Source organism: Prionailurus bengalensis, chromosome E1 (genome assembly GCF_016509475.1).
Source record: "Prionailurus bengalensis isolate Pbe53 chromosome E1, Fcat_Pben_1.1_paternal_pri, whole genome shotgun sequence".
NCBI lineage: Eukaryota > Metazoa > Chordata > Mammalia > Carnivora > Felidae > Prionailurus > Prionailurus bengalensis.
The window spans coordinates 56,063,816-56,085,578 of NC_057347.1; the positions used below are offsets into that span (position 1 = coordinate 56,063,816).

General features: G+C 56.9%; 1 protein-coding gene across 3 annotated transcripts; it reads right to left on the bottom strand.

Annotated features, from left to right (window-relative positions):
* Positions 1-11,862: 11,862 nt before the first annotated feature.
* On the bottom strand, positions 11,863-21,644 carry CYGB (cytoglobin). Of its 3 annotated transcripts, none has more exons than XM_043585656.1 (4): positions 21,088-21,644; positions 16,029-16,260; positions 15,604-15,741; positions 11,863-13,201 (listed from the first exon to the last, which is right to left on the bottom strand). In XM_043585656.1, exons 1-4 carry the CDS (start codon positions 21,228-21,230, stop codon positions 13,127-13,129), a joined length of 588 nt encoding a protein of 195 aa, XP_043441591.1. In that variant the 5' UTR covers positions 21,231-21,644; the 3' UTR covers positions 11,863-13,126. The 3 variants fall into 3 exon arrangements, with proteins under 3 accessions (XP_043441591.1, XP_043441593.1, XP_043441592.1); XM_043585658.1 differs by having other exon boundaries at positions 15,568-15,741; positions 21,088-21,637; XM_043585657.1 differs by having other exon boundaries at positions 15,578-15,741; positions 21,088-21,631.
* Between the last annotated feature and the right edge of the window lie 119 nt (positions 21,645-21,763).

The window sequence follows — 21,763 nt, forward strand, 5'->3', positions numbered from 1 at the left end:
GCCAATTTCTCCTCCCTCTCAGCCCAGAGAAGCTGGCCTTTGATTCCTGATCTCCCTGGGCCCGGCTTCTCCACAGCTCTGCCGCTCCCCTGGGGTGCGGACCTGGCATTGCTCTCTCCCTTTCCCCCAGGCACCCATAGTTGGGGGGGGGTGGAGGGGGGTCCCACCTGCATCACCCTGTGGCCAGGGCCAAAACTCATGAAGCTACCCCCTCCTGAAGGCATTGACAGGACTCAGCCAATTCCATCTGCAGGCTGGGTGCGGGCTGGGTGGGTGCTGGGTGTGGTGTGCCCACTAGCCCCTCCCCCCCCCTCCCGCACTGGGCCACTCCGTCTTTCTGCCCTCTCGGCCCCTTGGCCTGGGTCTGGCTACCCAGATGGACCCTTCTTCCTCCTCGGCATAAGGAGGACTTGATTGACCTAGCCTCCACACTTCGGCCTAGACAAAACTGTGGCGAGGGGAGCGAGGAAAAACTCCAAGGTCCTGGTGCCCCTTTTTCAGCCCTGGTGGCTCTTATCTCGCCCTTCCACCTTGGGGAGGCCTGGCCTGCCAGGGCGAGCGCAGTTTGAAGGGAGACTTTACTTGGGGGGAGGGGGTGGGGCCTGGACCTGTGGGGACCAGAATCGAGCAGTCCTGTTGGTCTCAGGGGACAGCCAAGACAAGACCCTGGCCCTTTACAGAGTTCCTGTGGATGGGGGTGGGAAGTTAAGAAGTGGAAAGAGGAGGAGGGGCTCTTGGCTGCTGGGGATTATGCAGAGGAAGGCATCCCTCCTCCTCCCCATCTCCCAGGACTTGGGGGTGGGGAGTGGGCCAAAGCTGGAGGGTCGCTCCCCAGTAGCAGATGCAAGGACCATTTACCCACCACATCCCCGGGGGCTGTAGGCAGCGCAAAGAGGAAAGAGATCAGGGCCTGTGTGCGAAGGGCTGGCGCTCAGTGGGGATGTGGGAACACACAGGGACTGTAACAGGAAGGTTAGGGGCGCCTGGGTGGCTCAGTCCGCTGTGTCCAGACTCAGGTCATGATCTCACAGTTCATGGGTTCGAGCCTTGCATCAAGCTTTCTGCTGTGAGCATGCCCCCCTCTCTCCTTCCCCTGCTTGTGCTCCCTCTCTCTCTCAAAAAGACAACAACAACAACAACAAAAACCTTTTTCAAAAACCCAACAGGAAGGGTAAAGGCAGCTGGCCATTTGGGGGTCCTTTCCCCTTGACGCAGTTTTGGGGTGATGGTGGAGTTCGAAGCTGATGGCCAAGAAAGAACTCTTGAAGACCTCTTTGGTGCAAAAAGTGGTTTCATTAAAGCACAGGGGCAGGACCCGTGGGCAGGAAGGGCTGCACTGTAAGCGTAGAGGGTGACGGTTTTTATGGAATCGGGGGAGACAAAGTCAAGAGGGTGTTTCCAGAGACTTTCACATGGAGGCCTAGCTACTGTCAAGCTTAGGTTGTTTTTCCCCTCTAACAAAGCATTAATGTTAAGACAGTCGGGAGTTCCTGGACTTTAGGCTATTGATGGGATTGCCTTTTTCTGGCAAACTGGTGGAGACTCTTATCAATTTAACCGTTTGTGGGTTTTTTGGTTTGTTTGGTCCTTTCCTGTTTTGGGGTAGCCTGGGGAGTCCAGGGAATATCACACATGTCCTAGGTGGGGGGTCGGTGCTGTTAGCCTGTACTCTGCCCTCAGAGCTCCCTTATCACCCTGATCTAAGGGCTGTACTGTGTTATCTCCCCTCTTGTTGACGTGGTTGGAAGTGGGGTTCATGAGCAAACCGTCAAGAAAGAATTCTTGGGGCGGGAGCCGCCTGGGTGGCTTAGTCGGTTGGGCGTCCAACTTCCGCTCAGGTCGTGATCCCACCGTTCGTGAGTTTGCGCCCCGCGTCGGGCTCTGAGCTGACGGCTCGGAGCCTGGAGCCTGTTTCAGATTCTGTGTCTTCCTCTCTCTCTCTCTCTCTGCCCTTCCCCTGGTCACACTGTATCTCTCTCAAAAATAAATAAATGTTAAAAAAGACATTAAAAATTTTTTTTTGAAAAAAGGAAGAATTATTGAGACATTTTTGGTGCAAAAGGTGATTTTATTAAGGCACCAGAACAGCACTCCTGGGGTTGAAAGAGCTGTACTGGGGTTGTGGGGATCAATTGATTAGATACTTTGGAGTTGGGAGAGGCAAAGATTGGGGAAGATTTACAGGATCCTGGAGGCCTGGCTATTGTCAGGCTAAGGGATTTCCCCCCCCTGCAGCAAGGTATTAACATTACGACAATTGGGAGTTCCTGGAGAAGTGTTATCCTTTGCCTGTCTCAAGTATTTGTCAATGGGCTGCAGGTTATAGGGAAATTTAATTTCACCTACATTTCTTTTTGCCTTTGTTCTCAAATCATTGTGACAACTCCAGGAGAGGTACCATTATGATTGTGGGGCTCTAACTCGCGACCCTGAGATTAAGAGTCACATGTTCTATGGACTGAGCCAGCCAGCCGCCCCTGGTATAACTTCGTTTACCTACGTTTAAAGAGAACATGCATGTGTTTGCTGGCAGGTGCATTTGTGGAGTGACCTTGCGTGGGAGGGTAGTGGAGGGGAGGGGGACAGAGACCGGCTTTTCATTTTATACCATGAGCGCGTATTACTTTTCATCGCTTACAGAAAATACAGTCTAAGCTTTTTCTAAAATGAGCCTCAAGGCATCGGGAGGGTCTTGATAGGTAGGGATCAGGAAAGGAGTTCCTGGTGGAAAGAACAAGAAAAAGGACACAGGAGGGAGGAAACCCCGGTTATAGGAGGGGAATTTCTGGCCCCTGTTTTGGCTGCATCCCAGGACACGCGGGAAGAATGATGGGCAACGAGTATGGGGAGGCAGGCGGTGTCCGCTGAAGGCTCTGATGGGTCAGGATAGGTGTTTTTATTCCATTCTGCAAACAGCGGGGAGTTTTTAAACTGGAAAATTGGCGTCTAATAGTTTACTCTTTGTAAAGTACTTTTGTAGATATGATAGCATTTTTAATCTTGACAGAAATCCCGTAGGGTAGGCAAGACAAGCCTTGTAGATGATGAGGGACCGTAAGGCGAGCTGAAGGCCATGCACCAGCTAGCAATACCCGTCTCCCCGCCCCCCCCCCCCCCCCCCCCCCGTGGGATATGTGTGATAGTCCTCAGGCACTTGGGCTGCCCAGGAACAAAGGAAAGGAAAGAAAATGGTTACCTGATAGAGATCACACTCCTGCAGGACACGAGTCTGTACTAGTTTACAAATGTCTTAGTCAATTACCAGAAAAAGGCAATCTCATCAATAGCCTGCTCTCCAGAAACCTATAGACTCAGTTTCCTGGAGCCCCCACATCGCCCTCCCCTCCATAGTGATGCGGGGAACAAAGGCCAGAAGGAAATGGCAGGTAAAATTCAATTTCCTTTTAACCTGCAGCCCACTGGTAAATACTTGAGGCAAATACAAAGTATAACATTTCTACGGGAACCCCCTACTGTCAGTGCCTTATTGACTTTACCTCCCCCCAACTCCATAGTATATAAATGGTCACCCCTCACACTTATAAGGCAGCTCATCCTGCCCAAGGGTCCTACCCCCGTGCCTTAATGAAATCACCTTTTTGCACTGAAGACGTCTCAAAAATTCTTTCTTGGCCGTTGGCTCTGAACCCCCATCTCTCCAAAACCCCATCACTTAACGGCATTCAGATCACGAAGGTGAGACAGTGTGACCCTCAGAAGAAAAGGGCAAAGTGACCCTGAAGTCATGAGTTAGCAAAGCCAAAAAGGTTCTGATAACATACCTTGGAGGGATGTCCTTGTATTTGTCCAGGGGCGTAAAATATTAGGGGCTCTCTTTGTTAGCTGAGATTAAAGGAAACCTAGAATACATCATGAGGTTCTATTGAATGAAGAGATGCTGATTTTCTTGTCAAGGTTCAGAGAGGTTTAGGGCTGTGCCCAAGGCCACACGGCTAGTGGAGTATAGAGTTGGGTACTGTCCCCAAGGCCCATGCTCTTTCCAGCCATCGTGGACCAGACCCCTATGTCAGAAGGGTCGTTCTGGCTGTGTTTAGGACACGCAGGTTTGGCAAAGGTAGCAAGGCTCGTGAAGAGGCTACTGCAATGGTCCAGGTCAAAGGTATAGGGAAAGGGGGCCAGGGGACCTGAGTGGAGAAGAGGGTTGAGAAAACATCCCCTCTGTCCAGAATTTGGCTAGCCCAGGACCCCAGTTGTCCTCTCCATTTATGCTGGGGGATGTACCCCCACCCCCACCCCCTCTAGGGGGCAAAGTCAAGAAAGAGTCAGCTCAGGTGGGGTGTCGTGCCCTGGCAGCTGGTATTGATGGTGCAGAGTCGCCACCTAGTGGTGACCGGGGGTACTGCGCCAAGGAGCCCCACCTGGTCCAGGAAACCCAGGGAAGCCATGATTCATTCATCCTTGCTCCACCTGCTTTCTCATCAGAAAACCTGGCAGCCGCACCTAAATTCTCCAGGCATTAAGGCCACAGGCTAAGATGCCAAAGCCTCTATAACTCCTCTCTGCCGTCCTGCCCTCCTTTCAGAACGTCCTGCCCAGAAAGGGGCACCAGTGACCCTCTCTCTCTCTGGGTGTTCCTGACCTACAAGACCCCAGGTACCCTAAGAGCTGCCTGCCACCCACGTGAAACGCTGGGGCGTCCAGTGTCCAGAGGCTGATGTGGTTAGACTCCTGGGCCCCAGAGATGCTTTCCAGTTCTGCCTCTTCCTGGTGCCGTCTCCTCCCCCACGGTGACCTTGAAATCTCTGCCTCCCTCCCAGCAGCCTGCTCCCTGCACGTGCTGTCTTCAACCCTTTGTCAGCCCTCCTCTGGGGCATCCTAATCTCAGCCAAAGCTTGGTCATTCTGACTGGTCTTTGGGAATGGACTTGGAATGTTATTGCAGAATCCACATTACCTCCCACATCCTGGCTGGGCTCACCCTGCAGACCCCAGATCACTGCCGTATCTTTCTTCCCTCACCTTGGAGGCTGCAGTCGCCCTGGGAGGGCGGTGGGGGCGGGGTGGGGGGGGAAGCTGGCTTTGGTGGCAAATACTCCAGTCTACCCAACTCACCACTCACTAGCTGTTTGATGTGTTACGTTAGGCAGTTTAGCTAACCTTGAGGTGCTGAGGCCTCCCTAGGAAGACACACTACCCTAGAGACTCCACCTAGAAGCCATAAGCAAAAAGATCGACAGATCTGATAACACAAAAGCTGTAGACTTTTGTGCCATAAAAGATGCCCTCGACAAGGTTAAAAGCCAAGCAAATGGGAGAAAGTACTTCCGGTGAATGTAACTGATAAAGGATCAATATCTAGAAGCTAAAAAAGAGGGCCCACAAATCAATTTTAAAATTACAAGATAAGAGAGGCACCTGGCCAGCCTGGCTGTCTGTCTGGGGAGCATGTGACTCTTGACCTTGGGGTTGTGGTTGTGAGTTTGAGCCCCACGTTAGGAGTAGAGATTACTTAAAAATAATTTTTTTTTTTTCAGAGAGAATGAGAGAAAGAGAGAGAACACGCACACAAGCGGGAAGGTGGAGGGGAAAGGGCAGAGGGAGAGAGAGAGAGAGTCCCAAGGAGGCTCCCATTTGGGGAGAGAGAGGCGGGGCTTGATCCCATGGCCCTGGGATCATGATCTGAGCCAAAATCAAGAGTCGGATGCCCAACCGACTGAGTCACCCAGGCACCTGTTAAAAATAAAACCTTAAGGGGCGCCTGGGTGGCTCAGTGGGTTAAGTGTCCGACTTCAGCTCAGGTCATGATCTCACGGTTTGTGAGTTCGAGCCCCGCATCAGGCTCTGCGCTGACAGCTCAGAGCCTGGAGCCTGCTTGGGATTCTATGTCTCCCCCTCTCTCTGCCCCTCCCCTGCTCATGCTCTGTCTCTCTCTCTCTCAAAAATAAACATCAAAAAAAAAATAAAATAAAATTATAAAAAGTAAAATAAAATCTTAAAAAAACAAAATAAGAGGAAAATTGGATAAAAGATATGAACAGATAATTCAAAGAAGAATATGTAAAAACAGCCAGTGAATATACCCGATGCCCAAGCCCACTAGTAACTGGGGGGAAATGCCAATTAAAACTACAAAGACTCGTAGCGTCCGGATCTCAGTACCTAAATGCAAGGCACCACTGAAGGAACCAGGGCTCCCTGGAAAAATGGCTGGCTCCGGGTCTGGGGCAGGGAAAGTGCATGGGGAGCTCGAGACATCTTATTTGTGGCAGAAAGCAAGGAAGCTTTCAGAGAATAATGGCATCGTGTCAAAAGGACATACTAACCCGCTGGAAGGGACTCCCACTGGCCAAACTGACACAATCTGAGCATCAAAAAGAAAAATGAGTATAGGTGATGGAAATACACTAGAATCACAAAAAGTCAGTGTTCTTGAGAAATGTAAACAGGAGAAATCCAGAGAAGCTCTTAGGACCCCCTGGAGAGGCATTTATTAAACCAATACCTTACTCTGAAAGCTGATGGGGGGCAGGGGGCATCTGGCTGGCTCAGTCGGGGAAGAGCACGTGACTCTTGACCATGGGGTTATGAGTTCGAGCCCCATGTTGGATGTAGAGCTTACTTTAAAAAAAAAAGGTCAGGGGCGCCTGGGTGGCTCAGTCGGTTGAGCGTCTGACTTCCGCTCAGGTCACGATCTCGCGGTCTGTGAGTTCAAGCCCCGCGTCGCGCTCAGTGCTGACAGCTCAGAGCCTGGAGCCTGCTTCAGATTCTGTGTCTCTCTCTCTCTCTCTCTCTCTCTCTCTCTCTGACCCTCCCCCCGTTCATGCTCTCTCTCTGTCTCAAAAATAAATAAACATTAAAAAAAAATTTTTTTTTCTAAAAAAAGGTCAATAAAGGGAAAATCTCAAGCATCTCTCCTGCCTTTTCAGCAGGAATTGTGTTTTAAAGTAACCAAATAGCCCTACTTTGGAGGAAGGAAAGATCCACTTTTCAGACGAATGCCAGGGGTATTCCTTAGTTATGGCCGCACTAACGAGTTACCCGCTTAAAACAACACACACTATTCTCTCACAGTTTCTGTGGCCCAGGAATCCAGGGTATCTTGAGAGACTATAATTGAAGTGTTAGCTGGGCCTGTGGACAGCTCAACGCCTGGCTAAGGGAGGATCCATTTCCAAGTTCATTGGCAATGGCTGTTGTCCAGAGAGGCAGGGCCAGCTTCATGGGCATGTGACCTGGACAACAGCACAGGGCCCTGTGCTCAGAAGGGCTCTGTGCTAGATTTAATGCCCTGTAGTCTGTCGCTACTTTTGTCTTTGAACTTGTGTTTTGTAAGTGAACCAATGGGACGATGTGCTGTGTACGTGAGCAGAGGAGACATGCCACATATGTGTCCCCCATCGTTCCTTGTGGCCCCATTTACATAAATTATTCAAGATGCCCCATGAGCACCAGGCACGGTGCAAATGCTTTCTGTATATGGGTGAATTCATTCCATCCTCCAACAGCCCATTATACAGATGAGTAACTGAGACACCATAAATGCAAGTCGCCTGCTCAAGGCTTTGCAGCTGGCAAGTGGGGGCTGTTCTCGGGCAGCTTATACTCTATAGAGTCCCTGGAGAGAGACTGTTCTATTTTACTTTAAATTCACAGACTTGATTTCAGCTCGGGTCATGATCCCATGGTCGTGGGATGGAACCCCCCATCGGGCCCTGCATTAGGCTCTGTGCTGAGCATGGAATCTGCTTAAGATTCTCTCTCTCTCTCTCTCTCTCTCTCTCTCTCCCCCCCCCTCTCCTTCTCCCCCACTTTCATGCACACAAGGGCATGCTTTCTCTCTAAAATAAAATTTAGGGGCGCCTGGGTGGCTCAGTCCAATGAGCTTCCGACTTCGGCTCAAGTCATGATCTCACGGTTCATGGGTTCGAGCCCCACATCAGGCTCTGTGCTGACAGCTCAGAGACTGGAGCCTGCTTCGGATTCTGGGTCTCCCTCTCTCTGGCCACCCCCCCCCCCCCCCGCTCACACTCTGTCTCTCTGTTTCTCTCAGAAATAAATAAAGACATTTAAAAAATTTTTTAATAAAATTTCAAAAATTCATAGGTATTTCTAGACTCTTTTACAACGAGAATATATAAATGTATATTTATGTAATTGAAAAAGAAAAATAGAGAAGGAGGAAGAAAAAAAGAAAAGAAATCCTTGTTCTGCATTCTTCTTCCTCCTGGGGCCTGGTCCTTGCCTTCCTGGAACCCTCGCTGTGGCCCGGTGCCCAGACCCTCTCTGTCCTCAGGGGGGCTAGTAGTCACGCCTAGGGCTTTCAGTTCCCTGGGGCCCCCTGAAGTAACTCTCAGGGGAGACTCTGGGCTCAGCAGAAAAGGGAAGAGTTCAAGAGCCCGTGGACTGCAGTGGTCACCTGGCCCTTCGTCTGGGGCTGCCACCACTGGGGCTTAGCACAGGAGAGATTTGCCCACGGTCGCACAGTAAGGCAGGGCAAATCTGGACCGGTGCGTATCTCCTGACGCCCGTCTGAAATGGTGCTACCCACACTCTGTCCTGAGAAACACGAAAGCTGTTCTGAAAAGCTTTGGTCCCTCAGGCTCCCAAAGTCTTTACCAGAGTCTGGGTCCCACCACTCCTCCCGAGCTGGGAACAGAGGGACTCCTACCATCGGCCCAGATCTCAGTTCGGGAAAGAGAAACTGAGAACCTCAGGTCTGTGAACGCTCACTGTCACTTCTCTCCCTGAAGCTCTGTGGGGCCTTTTTGCTTCTCCCCAAAGTCTCAGACCCCAGCTCCTTTATCGACTTCCATAACCTCCCCCATTATTAGCTGTTGCTTCTATAGGGCCTTCTAGACCCCAGAGGGCTGTCCAGGACCTGGAGGCCTTTGGTAGGTCTGAGCTGGGGCCAAAAAGATTCGAGAAAGCATTGCCCAGCTGCTAGGTGGAGACAGACTATGAAAGCAGCAGAGTGGTGAGCAGGCCAGGCCACGGGTTCAGGCCAGGATTCCAGGCGAGGGGGGACAGCTTCTTGCTCTGTTCCGTGTGCTTCACTCTGCTTCTCTCTGCTGAGTTGTTGGGGGGCTCGGACTTTGGGGTCAGTCTGGAGTTCCTGCTCTGTGACTGTGGGCAAGCTGTTAAATGAACCCAGTCCTTGGGCCTTAAAATAGGGTCATGAGGAGTATCTCCGAGGCCGTTGCAGGAGAACAGATGAGGCCCGTCTATAGGCACTCCCTCCTACCCCCAAGACTATTGTCCTCGCTGGTCTGAAATTATTTCAGGGTTCACACATTCCCAGGCGCCCCTAGTCTGCTTTTTTTTAATAGAGCATTTAACTTTTACCGCTTGGTTCAAACCATGGGAGGATATTTTCATATACAGGTGGGAGGGCTCACATTTTTCCTTTTTGCCTCAGATTATGTCCGCTAAAGCGAGGGAGGAAGGCGGGCCCACAGAGAAAGGGAAGTAGGAAAGGGAAGGTCGCCCGCCCACAGTGCTCGGCCTCTGGTGAAGGTCTCGGCCATCGGCCAGCAGGGGGCGCTGTGGGGCCGCGTGGCCAGGACGGCTTGGCGGGGAAGGAGCCGGAGCCTGGGCACCCCCGTTCCTGACACCCCATCACTCACAGCCCGAGAGCGCCAGGGGGAGCTGGCCCAGATGCTTAGCTCTTCAGCGACAAGGCTATCCCTGAGTGTAGAGCACAAAAGCCCAGACATTGCTCCCCTATCCTGGGGACAGCCCCCCCCCCCCCCCCGGGACACCTGGGCTCTGCCCAGTTGGGGGTAAGTTGGACTTGTCCCTCCCCCACCCCACTCCCCACTTCCCACCCCTGTCCAGCAGCATCTCTAGCCCAGGTCTGGGGGGAGTGGCTCACTGCCTGCGCCCCCTCTCTAGGTGGTGGGGAGCCGAGATAAACTTTCTTAAGGGCCACATTCCAGAATGATTCCAGTTTTGCTGGGTTCGGAGGCCCCTTCACTAAGTGAAGTGAAGGAAGGGGTGTCTTTCCTCCCAGAGGCTCTCCCCCGCCCCGCCCGCAGATGCCCCTTTTCCTCTCGCAGCCCTGCAGCCCCCAACCCTGGCTCTGGCTCAGCCTGAGCTCCTCAGGGTCCTTCAGGCCACCTCGCTGTCCTTTGTCCTGCTTCCTGAGAGTTTCCTCCTTCATTCACTGCCTTCCTCTTTCCATCTCCGCCCCTCCTCTCTCAAGACCCATCTTGGCCAGTCGGCCCTCTCGCCTCCTTCCATTTGCTGCTTCCGATGGCCTGACAGTCAGGTCACCCTGCCCCGAGCAGCTCTTACGTCCCCAGTGCCGTGGCTGGCTTCTGTCCTCTTCCTCCTGGTACCTACCTCGTTCACTTATTTTATTTTTTATTTATTCATTTTGAGAGAGAGAGAGAGAGAACATGAGCAGGGGAAGGGCAGAGAGGGAGAGAGAGGGGATCCCAAGCCGGCTCCGCACTGTCAGCGCAGAGCCCGACGTGGGGCTCGAACTCACGAACCATGAGATCATGACCTGAGCCGAAATCAAGAGTCAGACGCTCAACCGACGGAGCCACCCAGGCTCCCCTCGCTCCTGTCTTAAGTTAGAGGTGGCCACGCAGCCCAGAAAGGCGAAACGGCTTGCCCAAAGTCACACAGCATTAGGAAGCAGGCTGGCCCCGGGAGTCCAGCGCTCCATCCCGGGGACACAGCCTCCCTGGAAAGGCCTTGCCCCATTGACGTCCTCTCCACCCCGCACTTACGTCTCATGCACACAGCTCACTCTTGGCCCCGTGTACGGGTCTTGCTTTCTATGAGTGGAATTCATTTAGTCTCTGGATTTCTACTGAGCACTTCTGCTGTCCCAGGCCCAAGAGATTGAAGGCATAGCCTGCATTCAAGGAGTTCATGGTCTGGGAGATAAAACTTTTCCTGTCAGCTGAATCTTCCCAGGCAGCCAGGAGTCCTCCCAAGGGGCGGAGGCTGCTTCCTGCTTCTGCTGCAGCCCACCCAGGGGTGGTGACCTCCCCACCCCTCCTTGGGGAGCTGATGCTCTGGCTGTTGCTTCCATTGTGTGGGGGGGCTGGGCAGGCCAGCCTGAGGCTGTGGGATACAGGATACAAAGCTTGGGGAGGGGTGGGTGTGGAGAGCACAGGGAAAGGGCTAGGGGTGTCAGGTTGGTACTAACAGACTTCCTTTCTCAAACTCCGGAGGGTTGGCCTTCCGCAGGGAACTGGAGAACACTTTGCTCTCCCCGTGTGGGATGCTGGGTGCTCGGGTCTGACAAGTGGGGGCCCGATCCTTGGCTCTCTCACTGGCCCGTGAGACCAGCAGGGGCCCTTCTTCCTGAAAGTCTCTCCCTATTCCTCCCTCCCTCATTCTATCCTCCTTAGGGAGGAGAGTTCCAGAACCAAAGATTAAAAGCACAGGGGCACCTGGGTGGCCCCGTCAGTTGAGCATCCGACTTCGGCTCAGGTCATGACATCGCGGCTCGTGGGTTTGAGCCCCGCGTCGGGCTCCGTGCTGACAGCTCGGAGCCTGGAGCCTGCTTCGGAATTCCGTCTCCCTGTCTCTCTGCCCCTCCCCCGCTCACACTCTGTCTCTCAAAAATAGACAAACGTTACAAAAAAATTAAAACAAGCACAAACACCCTTGCTGGCTCCCCCACCGCCCCCGCCCCCCCCCCCCCGACACAAGCCCCAAAGCCCAGCTTCCAGTCTCCAGCTCTGTGCTCCTGATGAAACAGGTTGGGGCGTCCACTCCCGTGGTGAGCCCCAACTCAGAGGAGCCCCGGCCAGCCTAGGCTGAGGTACAGGAGAGCGGGCCCTTGGGTGGCTCCCAAGAAAAGCCCTGAGCCCTGAACTGAGGAGGGGAGGCAGAGGCCAGGGACAGCTGGCAGGAAAAGACAGAATGAGCAGCACAGACGCGGGAAGAGCGAGTCTGTTTAATGACAGGGCTGGGACTGGTTACAAACATCAGAAACTACAAAAGGGCAGGCAGTTGACGCATGGCTGCAGGAGGAGGGACGGGAGGGGACACAGGCACAGCAGCCACACAGCAGCCAGACACCCTTGAGGACGGTACACGACCAAGGGACACACATGGGGGGGCGGTCCCCCGCATCTCTGACCCAGATGGGTGGGCAGGACCAACTGCCAGTCAGCAGCCAGGGTGGGGGGAGGTGGGGAGGGAAGGCCCGAGGCCCGAGGCCCACAGAGCCCCGGGATGGGGACATCTGGCCTGTCATCTCTGACAGTAGCATAGAGCCCCTGCTTCTGCTGGGATCCTAAGCAGCAAAGGCAGATGGGGCTGCCATTCGAGGCTTCTTTACCACGGCCCCTCCCCCAGGGCAGGCATCCTGTCCCACACGCTGGCCCCTCTGCTGGCCCTTGCCCATATGGGCTGGAGCAAGTCAGGGAGCCACATCCTTTGGGGGGGGGGGGCAGGGGGGAAGCCAAATCTTTTTAACCTAGAAGTGGAAAGCAGGAACGTGGGGAGCTGGTCAGAGAATGGGCTGGACTTGGCTGGCAAAGCTGGGTCACCCCAACCCTGCCCACCCAGGCCCTCGGGTCACCCCAACCGTGCCCACAGGCCTAGATTCTCTCCGACACGGGACCCCCATCTCTGCCACAACACTCTGTCCTCTGCCCAGAAGCATGACAAGGACCCCTCCCTGCCCCACACGCAGATGGGCAGAACCCAAGCTTCCCAAGTGCCTCTGGGCCCCTGGGCCCCGCAGATACACAGTATAGATATGTATGTATATATATATATATATATATTTTATATATAGATCGTATATAGAATATATCTGTATATATGGTAGATGTGTGTGCGTGATGCTCTAGATAGGTGACACGGGACCTGCATGCTGGCCGGGCAGACAGAAACGGGGCTGGTTTATTCCCGGAGAGACTCGGACCTGCCCCGGACTCCTGCCAGCTGCTCAGCTGGGTCTCTGACAGAGAGTAGAAAAGCTAAGAAGGGTGGGCCCAACTCTTCGAGGAGGAAGGGTACCCCATCCCCACAGGCCACCGAGCTGGGGTCAGCATCCAGGCAGCCAGCGCCACCTCCTGGCGGCTCCGGTGGGGACCGTGGCCACAGCAGAGGCTGCCTCTTTCTGGGAAGACGAGTCAGGGATTCCTCCAGCTTCCTTGGCACCCAAGGAGGGTCTTCAGAACTCGGCCTTCGGCTCAGGGTGCTGCCTGGGAGGGGGGAGGAGAGAGGGGGGGTCCTATGGCCCCGAAGAGGGCAGCGTGGCCGGAGGGCTGTGGATGAGATAGCAGATGAAGTGAGAGGTTATGGGGGGAGGGGTATGGAGTGGGACCAGGGGACACCGGGAGGGGGGCAGCGGGGAGGGATCAGGGGATGGCAAGGCAGGACAGTATCTTCCAAGAGACCCATCACACTGCAGCTTAGAGGCAACCCACTAGACCCCAGTTCTGCTAGGAACCTGCTGTGTGGCCTCAGACAAGTCAGGTCCCGCCCCCACCCGCCCCCGGCCCCCAGGTCTTTCTCTCCACCATGCGAATCACATCTGAAGTAACATCAACTGTGTGAACGTGTTTCACACGCTGTAAAGAACCCTTCCAACATCAGCTCTTTTTCTATGAATTCTGAGACCCGTGCCTTCCCTCTGGTTGACCCGGCTGGGTACCCTTCCTGCCACACAAAGGCATTCTCTGCCTGTAAAGCCCCTGTGCTGGCCCACCACCGCTTCCCTGATGAGAGAAACTGGATGGAAACCCTGCTAAGACCCTGCTGTGTAACTGCCTCCCACTGTCTCAACCCATTTGAACCTTAGCAGTAGGTTGGGTGTGTAGGCCCCGGGCCCAGGGAGACATGCCTTCTTGGGGCCCACACCCCCGCCCTCGGGAGACCCGGGTGTGGGGGGTGGAGAGTGTGCAAAGGGACGAGGGGACAATCCCCTTCATGTCTGGCGGGGGTGGGGGTGGGGAGCGACCTAAATTCGAGATGCCCAAGTCTAGATGGGGGCGGGGCCCCTGTGGCCCTTCGCGGCTCACTCCGCGAGGAGCAGAAATGGGCAGACTGAGATTCTGCTGGTTTCTTCGTGTTTGGGGTTTGGCGAGATGGAAGTCCCAGGGGTCCGGCTGGGGCAAGAGAGGGGAGGGGACAGGGCTTCGTGTCGGGAAACGCTGTCCATGTGTTTCTGATTCACTGGGGCGTGCACTGGCCAGCTCTCTCTCCTTCTCCCCCTCCGGTCCCTCTAGGCCCCTGTAAAAAAAGCCCTTTTCTCTAGAAGCAGGAAGTCTTGTCTCCTGGCTGTAAACAAACTCATCTCCGGCAGCAGCGAAGAAGCCAGGCTGGGGAGAGGCGTGGGAGGGCAACCCCCTTCCCCCCAACTGACCCTCCCTGGCCCCTCTGTCTGCTTCCGGCAGCTCTCTAGGCTCTTGCCTGCTTCCCGTCCACCCTGGGGATCTGGGGCACATCCCCAGGGCCCAGCTGTGCACATCTGGAGTTGCCGCCTGGCTGTAGCCAGAAGTTCCCGAGCTCCCCGAGCTCCCCTCCCTCCCCGGGTGGTGCCGATGTGGGGGGAAGGGAGCAGGAGCACGCTGGGGCCAGTGTGGTCAGCGGCAGGAAAGTCAGGAGGCCTGGCCTCCCAAGGTTGCCCTCCAGGGACCTCCCCCAGAGCTGGGCCCGGAGGCCTGCGAGCAGGAGGTCTAGGAGGTTCCGTGGGCCAGCTTGGAGCCTGGGGAGGAGACGCGCCTTTTCTATGGGAAACTGCTGGGAATGTTTCTCTACAACGCGTGTCCTGAGCTGCTGGCTGACCCCTGCTTCCCATTCCCGCCCACGCTCCTCTCCCTCTTCCCTACTCGAGCTCTGCCTCCTCCGCCCCTCCCTGGAGCTCCCAGAGCCGCCTTGCCCCTTGGGGGCCCAGGCAGGCCGGAGTGTTCCCAGCCACCATGTCTAGGGGCCAGCCCTCCCCTCGTGCTCTGACTCGGCTGGAGTCACTGAGGCTGGCCACCCTCCTCGAGCCCATCCCCAGAACTGGGAACCCGGCCTCCAGGGCCAGCCTAGAAGTAAACACGCCACCCCCCCCCCCCCCGCCCCATGGTGTGCGTGGTGGTGAAACCCACGCAGGCCCCTCGTGGGCCTGGGCACGTGCACGTGTGTGCACACGTCCTTGTGATTCTCTGGCTCCAGCCCTGTTGAGGCAGAGGCAGCGGGGAGCACTGGTCAGCCTTAGATGAAAAACAGCCCCCGCGTGGCTGGTACCTAGGGAGGAAGTTGCAGGAGCTGGCCTGGGCTGCCTCTGGGCTCGATGAGCCAGCCTTCCTGCTAGGAACCTCTAGCTGCTGCTAGACCCTCCCTCTCTGCCTTGGGCCGCATTGGTGTTGGGCCCTCTGGGTGCTCTCTGGTTCTAGGCAGCGGGATGGCTCTCCTGGAGGGGGACTTGTCCGAGGCTCACTGCTCTGAGTAGCCTCGAGCAGGCGCCCTGGGCTCAAGCCGGCCCGTGCCTTTCCCATCGTGCCTGTTCTTAAGGGTGCCAGACCCCAGACCCAGCCTCCCGGAAGGGTTCCCGCCCCAGCAGTCAGCTCCAGTGCCCCAGGAGAGATGGGAGGTCAGGGGGCAGGGGAGGACACAGCAGGGAGGCTGCCCGGCCCACCCTCACCCCTCCTCACGTGGTGGCGTTGGGGACCTGCTGTACCCAGCCCACTTCCTTGTAGGCAGCAGTCACATGGCTGTAGATGAGGCCACGCAGCTTGGCCCAGGCTCTCTGCGTCTCTGGTGGGAAGTCATTGGCAAATTCCTCGGCGATCACTTCCAGAATTACCCCGGAGAGGATCTGGGGGCAGAGGGAGGAGCGGGAAATAGATGCCTGGGCGTCTTGCTCCCCGAAGCTTCCCAGGGCCCGCAGCACCTCTTCTACCCAGCGTCTGGCAGCTTTGGGGACCAGACACCTTCGAGACCCAGCCCCGGCTGCCCTCCAATCCTGCTGCCCCTCGCTGTCACAGCCACCCCAGGGGAAGAAGCTGGGCTGCCCAGTGCTCACCTCTGCTGCCCCCTCCCCGAGCGTTCCCAGAGCAAAGCAAGACGGGTGGTTAGAGTGGCCGCACCCACCCAGCCACGTACCTTGAAGTACACGGGCTCCACCTTATGCTTGAGGGCGTGGGCTTTGCCCACAAGGGCGAGCACAGAGGATACCTTCTCGGGGTCATGTAGGTTCTCCACGACAGTGTTGAGGGCCCCCATGACCCGGCAGGCGTGTTTCCGCAGCTGGGGGCTCCGCTCCATTTCCAGGGGCTCGGTCATGTGCTTGAACTGGCTGAAGTACTGCTTGGCGGACGGGAAGTTCACGAAGAACCTGGCAGGAGGTGGGTGATCGCTGAAGGAGGGGCAGCCCGGCGCCGCCCCGAGGTGGCCAGGATACAGGGGGTGCGGGGTAGGAGAGGCAGGACCAGTCATTGTCTCGCCACCACGGGTGCTGTCTCTCGGACACAGGCCCTCCGTCTGGCCGAGCAGGCTTACATGCAGCCCCCCATCCAGGTCCTGGCCATTTCTGTCGGCCAGACTTGCACAGACCGTCGGCTCTGTCTCTCAGGCCTCTGCCTTCCTTGCTCTGGCCTCCTTTCTAGACCCTACGCGCCCTTCGACGCCTGCTCCAGTCACAGCAGAGACACTAGGAGCTCTAGTTCTGGGATCTCGGGCCAGTGCGACCCGGGGCAAGTCACTTCACTTTTCTGGGTCTCAGTTTCCTCATCCGTGCGACGGGCATCGCTGTTCCTAGCTTGTTATGAGGCTGCATGGAGAAGCCACGTGGGGAGCCCTCAGCACAGTAAATGCCAGCCTTTATCACGATAAAGGTAGGGCTTTCTCTGTGAACAAAGTACAGCCCAAGTGACTTAGGTCACCCGGTCAACGGAGAGAAGCAATGAGACCCAGTCCTCCCGCCAGCTCCGTCTGTTCCCTCTTCACTACCTGCTTCCCTCCTCGGCCTGCAGAACATGTTGATTGGGTGATTTAATTAAAGCTATTGACTCACCTTACCCACCTCGCGTGGTTCTGTAATCACTTCACAACTCTCCGACAAGCCTGCGCACGTCTTGGGGGCAGACCCCAGGTCTTTCTAGCTCTCTCCTCCCCTCCCCAGCTTATCTGAAATTGTCTAATACACTTCATTAGGTCAAACATCACTTTCATTAGGTCACTCTCCCGCTCAAAAACATTCACCGGCTCCCCATTGTCTACCGGCCAGAGTCAACGTCCTTAATCCGGGATTCCAGTCCTTTAATTTGGGATTAAACCGGCCCAACTCAAGCCATCTTCCTCCAGCCCACGTACTGCTGGTAAAACATTCCTTGAGCGCGCCAGCCTTTCTGTCCACGCAGTGGAATGTCTTCCTTACTCTTCCTCTGGTCAGACTTGCCTTCCCAGAGTGCCCAGGCTGTGCCCGGGGGCTACTGCTTTCCCCTCAAGGCCATTAGGGGTTCCCTGACACCTTTTATGGACTCTTTCCTTTCTGCCTGTTGGATTGGGTCCCACAACCCAACGGCAGAGCCTGGCTCTCACACACCCTCTGACCCATCACCTCAGGGCCCAGGGCCCTGTGGCCTGCAGGATGATACTGGAGAGCTGACTGTGGTGGGAGGTCACACCCAGGCTCCATCGGAACTTCCCACAACGGGATGGAACGTCTTGGGCCTGTTTTGTCAGGTTGTTTCACACCCCTGGGTATCTCCCCCCTTTGCGATCAGAGAAAGCCGATAATTTGCCAAATCAGCCCTTTGGCCAAAGAGCCCAGAACAGATGCAGAAAGTAAGGCATCTGGCCCAGGCCAATCCCTCCCGGCGACAAAGCGGCTGCTGGCGGGGGGGGGGGGGGGGGGGGGGGGGGGAGGGGGGGGGAGTGACGGGGACACAGTCCATGTGGAGACCCAGGGTGACCTTGGGCAAACTACTTCACAACCTCCTGTCCGCAAACGCGCGAGAGGAGATCCTCTGGCTCGATACTCCACAGATATTCTGGTGGGGGCCAAATGAGGCAATGAGGCTGAAAATACACTGGATTTTTCTGGAGAGGCCCTGTAATGAAGGACAAATGTAAACAGCCCAATCTGGACTTAAATGAGTATCTTAGACCTCGGGCGTTTCACATCGCAATAAAAATAATGATCGCTGTTCGCCCGGCGCGTGTAACAATATGCAAAACGTCCCAGCCTGTTATTTCATTTAATTGCCTCGACCAAGCAGGCATTGTATCCATTTCACTGAGGAGGAAATAGCAGGGAATACTCACTGAGCACTTACTAGATTGTCTCATTAATCCTGCAAAACGCTCCTGAGGTTGCCACTGCCTTTATCGCCACATTCTGTTTTAGGAATCCGTGCCCAAGATTGCCCAGCAAAGTGGGTAGCAGGGCCAGGAAGGAGCCCAGACGGTCCCTGCCTCGATGGCTTCCCCATCCTAACTTCGGGGAGGCGGCTGTGCCAGGGAGATGGTGGCCTGGAACCCAATGGGTCTCCTGCCTCAACACCCAGGGCCAGGTTGTGGCCCCTGAGAAGTGACAGTCCCAGGGAGTGGCTGCGCTGGACCAGGGGAGTCTAGGGGTCGTGTGCTCTGTTCCTTCATCCGGGCTTCTCTCCCCGGCCCCTCCACCCTTCCACGTGTACTCTCGACCCTCCCAGTCAGCCTTGGGGAGTTTCTCAGCTCCCAGAGGCATCTGGGTTTCCAGTAGAGCCTGAAATAGGCTTGTCTGAGTGCGAGGGGGAAGGCAGCAGAGTTACAACTGGGAGGGGAGCCTTTCTAGAGCTGGGAGGGGAGCCTTTCTAGAGCTGGGAGGGGAGACTTTCTAGAGCTTGGGCGGTCGCACTGCAGGTGCGGGGTCTGGCTCAGACTCCAAGACTGCTTCTCCACGGCCACCGGCCACCGGCCACCGCCACTCCACTGCTTCGTGGCTGCTCACTCCTGGGGCAGGGGGAGGGGGGGAGGGCGTGGGGGTGCGGCTGGCCTTAGCCCAGTGGGGAGGGAGGACCTGAGAGTGAGGGGTCAGACCAGTTTCTCAGGCTCTCACTGGGGCCTGTCCCTGTGGATGTGAGTAAAGTTGGGGAGGGGGGCGTGACAAACTGGGGAGGGGCCTTTGGGACACCTGAGAAGCTTATCCCTTATAGCCCCTTTAACCCAGCCCTCCCCCAACTGGCAGTCATGGGGCAGAGAGCAGGAAGAGACCCAGGAGAGGAAGGCTGGTGTGGCTTGGAGGAGGGAGGCTGGCAGGGAGGAGCTGGGCTCCAGTCAGCACAGAGGTGGGGTCAGGTGAAGTGTGGCCTGGGCTGACCAGCAGGCGAGACCTAACTGCTATCTCGGGCCTTCTCAGATTAATTGTGGGCCTCTCACTGAGCACTGAGTACATTGGTAAATGCCCCCCTCCCCCAGCCCAAACCCAGCCTCCCTAAGAGTCGGGAATGGGGAACTGCAGGGGCACAGAGAGAAAGGAAATCTTGCCAAGACATCAGCCTCTCCAGAAACAGCCCTGGCCTTAGTGGTCAGTTCCCTCTTCTGCACCCCACCCCCCCATTCCTGGGGAAGTTGGGTGGTACCCCAGGAGCTGGATCTTGGACACGTCCCCTCCACGTCCTCCCTGGCAAAGGGCAAGGTATCTGGACGGAAAATCTCCAGGGTCCCGTGGACTCCACCTCCTTTCTTCCGGGTGACCCATGTGCTCACCGGGTGCATCCTGAGGCCTGGTGGGCTGGCGTGTGCCAGCATACATGGCTAAGAGCCACCCTCCAGGGATGCAGTCTGGTGCATCTGTGACTCCACGACCCACAGTGTGCTTGTGTGGGTGCTCCCACGTGCAGGTCGGCGCCTCAGAATGTCTGAGGGCTTCGGGATCTGGAACCCCCTCTTGGTCTCCCCGCCATCCCCCCTGTGTTTCTGGGCCTCGGAGCTGCCCACATCCCCATATCCCTTCCTCTAGAATCCTCCCCCAAAGAAGAGGCCACTCAAGAGTGCTTCTTGTTCTTTTTTCTCCAAAATCTGTTTCCAAGTTGGAATCAGGGCATATCAATACGGAGTTGGGCAGGTCCCAGGCCTGGGGGAGGCAGAAGGGAGAGAGCATCGGGGAGGCACAGGAGCCAAAGCCGGGCCAGGACTGGGAGACAGGCATGCATTTCAACCCTCCTTTTCACAAGCAAGGGTTCACCCTAGCTCCAAATAGTAAGACTGCCCTACTCTGCTGGAGATCCGGCAGCTTCCCTCTGCTGCTGACAGGGGGTTGAGGGTGAGTTGCGGGTCTGCGCGCCCCCCCCCTCCGCCCCGGGGACCAGCGCGTGTGGGAAGAGAGCATCAATCTGCAGCTATAGTCAGTCACTAGCTTGTGGGGGTTGGGGACATTAACTATAGAGGAACAGTAAGTGTCACTTCAGGGGCATGTGGTACCTGGATAACCTCTGAGCCCAAGACACATGGCCTTTCCTCCCCAAGTGGTGGTTTCAGGGTGGAGCCTTGACTCCTGAAGCTTCTTCCTTTCCCTCCACCAAGCTCAGCAGGGACTGTACCCTAGGGACTGCTTGCTTCTCCACTCACCTGTGCCTCACCTGGGAGCTCGCTGCCCTCCCAGCCCCTAGGGGCAGGAAGGGGCCGGCTGGGAAAACTGGACCCCCCTGTGACCTACTCCTTCTGACCTCTATTCTCTGGCCCTTGGCTCTGTCCTTCCAAGAGGTTTTGAACACAGAAAGGGGCTGCGCCGGAGAGAGGGGTCTGCTCCTCTTTGCCCGCCTTCTAGGCTGAGCCTCAGTGTTCCTGCCTCTAAAATGGGGAGCCCCCGACGAAGGGTGGGTGAAACGTGTGCCTGTGACAGCTGGGTTGGGTGGCTGGGGTCGCTGGCGAGGAAGGCTCGGCCAGGAGTTCTGAGGCCCCGGGAGAGGAGGGGAACAGAGGCGTCCTCCTTCTGTGTCTGCCTCTTAGTTCCTAGCCCCTGGCCCAGAGCCAGGACGGGCTCAGCCAGGGCTTCGCCCACCCCGGGGAAGCCCCACGCTGCCTGCACCCGGGCAGGCCCGGCCCCAATTTCAGCCGGAGAGGTGGCGCCGGAGGAGCTCAGGAGCTCGGACCCGGGGCCGAACCCGCCCCTGCCTGGAGCCGCTGCCGCCCGCCCTCCCCCGGACTCGGGCTCGGCCGGGGCCGGAGTGACACCTACCTCACCAGGATGGCCACCCCCACGTCCTCGCAGTTGGCATAGAGCCGGGCCCACGTAGCCTGCACCGCCTTCCTCTCCGCCTCGGACAGCTCCTCGCTGCGCTCCCTGCGCTCAATCTCCATCTCGCCCGGCACTTGCTCCATGAGCAGCTCCAAGCCCAGCCCGGCTTCGCTCGGCGGCGGCGGGGCGCGGGGCGCCGGGCGCGGGGAGCCGGGGCCGGCTGCGTGCGCGGCGGGCGGGCTGGCGAGCGAGGGGTAGAGCGCGCCGGAGGGAGGGAGCGTGTCTGTCTGTGCGCGCCGGGCGTGTGTGTGTGTGTGTGTGTGTGTGTGTGTGTGTGCAGGGTATATGTGCGGGGGGCGGGGGACCGCGAGCGGGGGGCGGGGATGTGGTCTGCTGGAAAAATGTTAAAAAAAATAAAGCCGCTCCAAACCCCCAACCCCGCGTCGGTGAGCCAATTCCGGCAAGGTGAAGGCTGGGCGGGGTGGGGGCGACGCGGCTGGCGCCCGCCGGGCCACCACGGACCTTGACCGCCGGGCGGGGCCGGGGCGTAGGTGTGGTGGGAGCGCTGGGGGGCCTCGGGGGGGGGGGGGCGGTCACGCGGCGCCGGGCTGCGCGGGCCGCACTGGAGTGCGCCCCAGGCTGGTGCGGGGGGGCGGGTCGACGGGGGTGGGCGGGG

Bases quoted from the DNA above. Each gene is read 5' to 3' on its own strand.
- CYGB (XM_043585656.1), bottom strand. From the start codon at position 21,230: ATGGAGCAAGTGCCGGGCGAGATGGAGATTGAGCGCAGGGAGCGCAGC. The intron at 16,261-21,087 runs GTAGGTGTCACT...ACCTCCTGCCAG, and splicing joins GGGGTGGCCATCCTGGTGAG to GTTCTTCGTGAACTTCCCGT. The intron at 13,202-15,603 runs GTACAGCAGGTC...TCTCATCCACAG, and splicing joins CCTACAAGGAAGTGGGCTGG to CCCTCCGGCCACGCTGCCCT.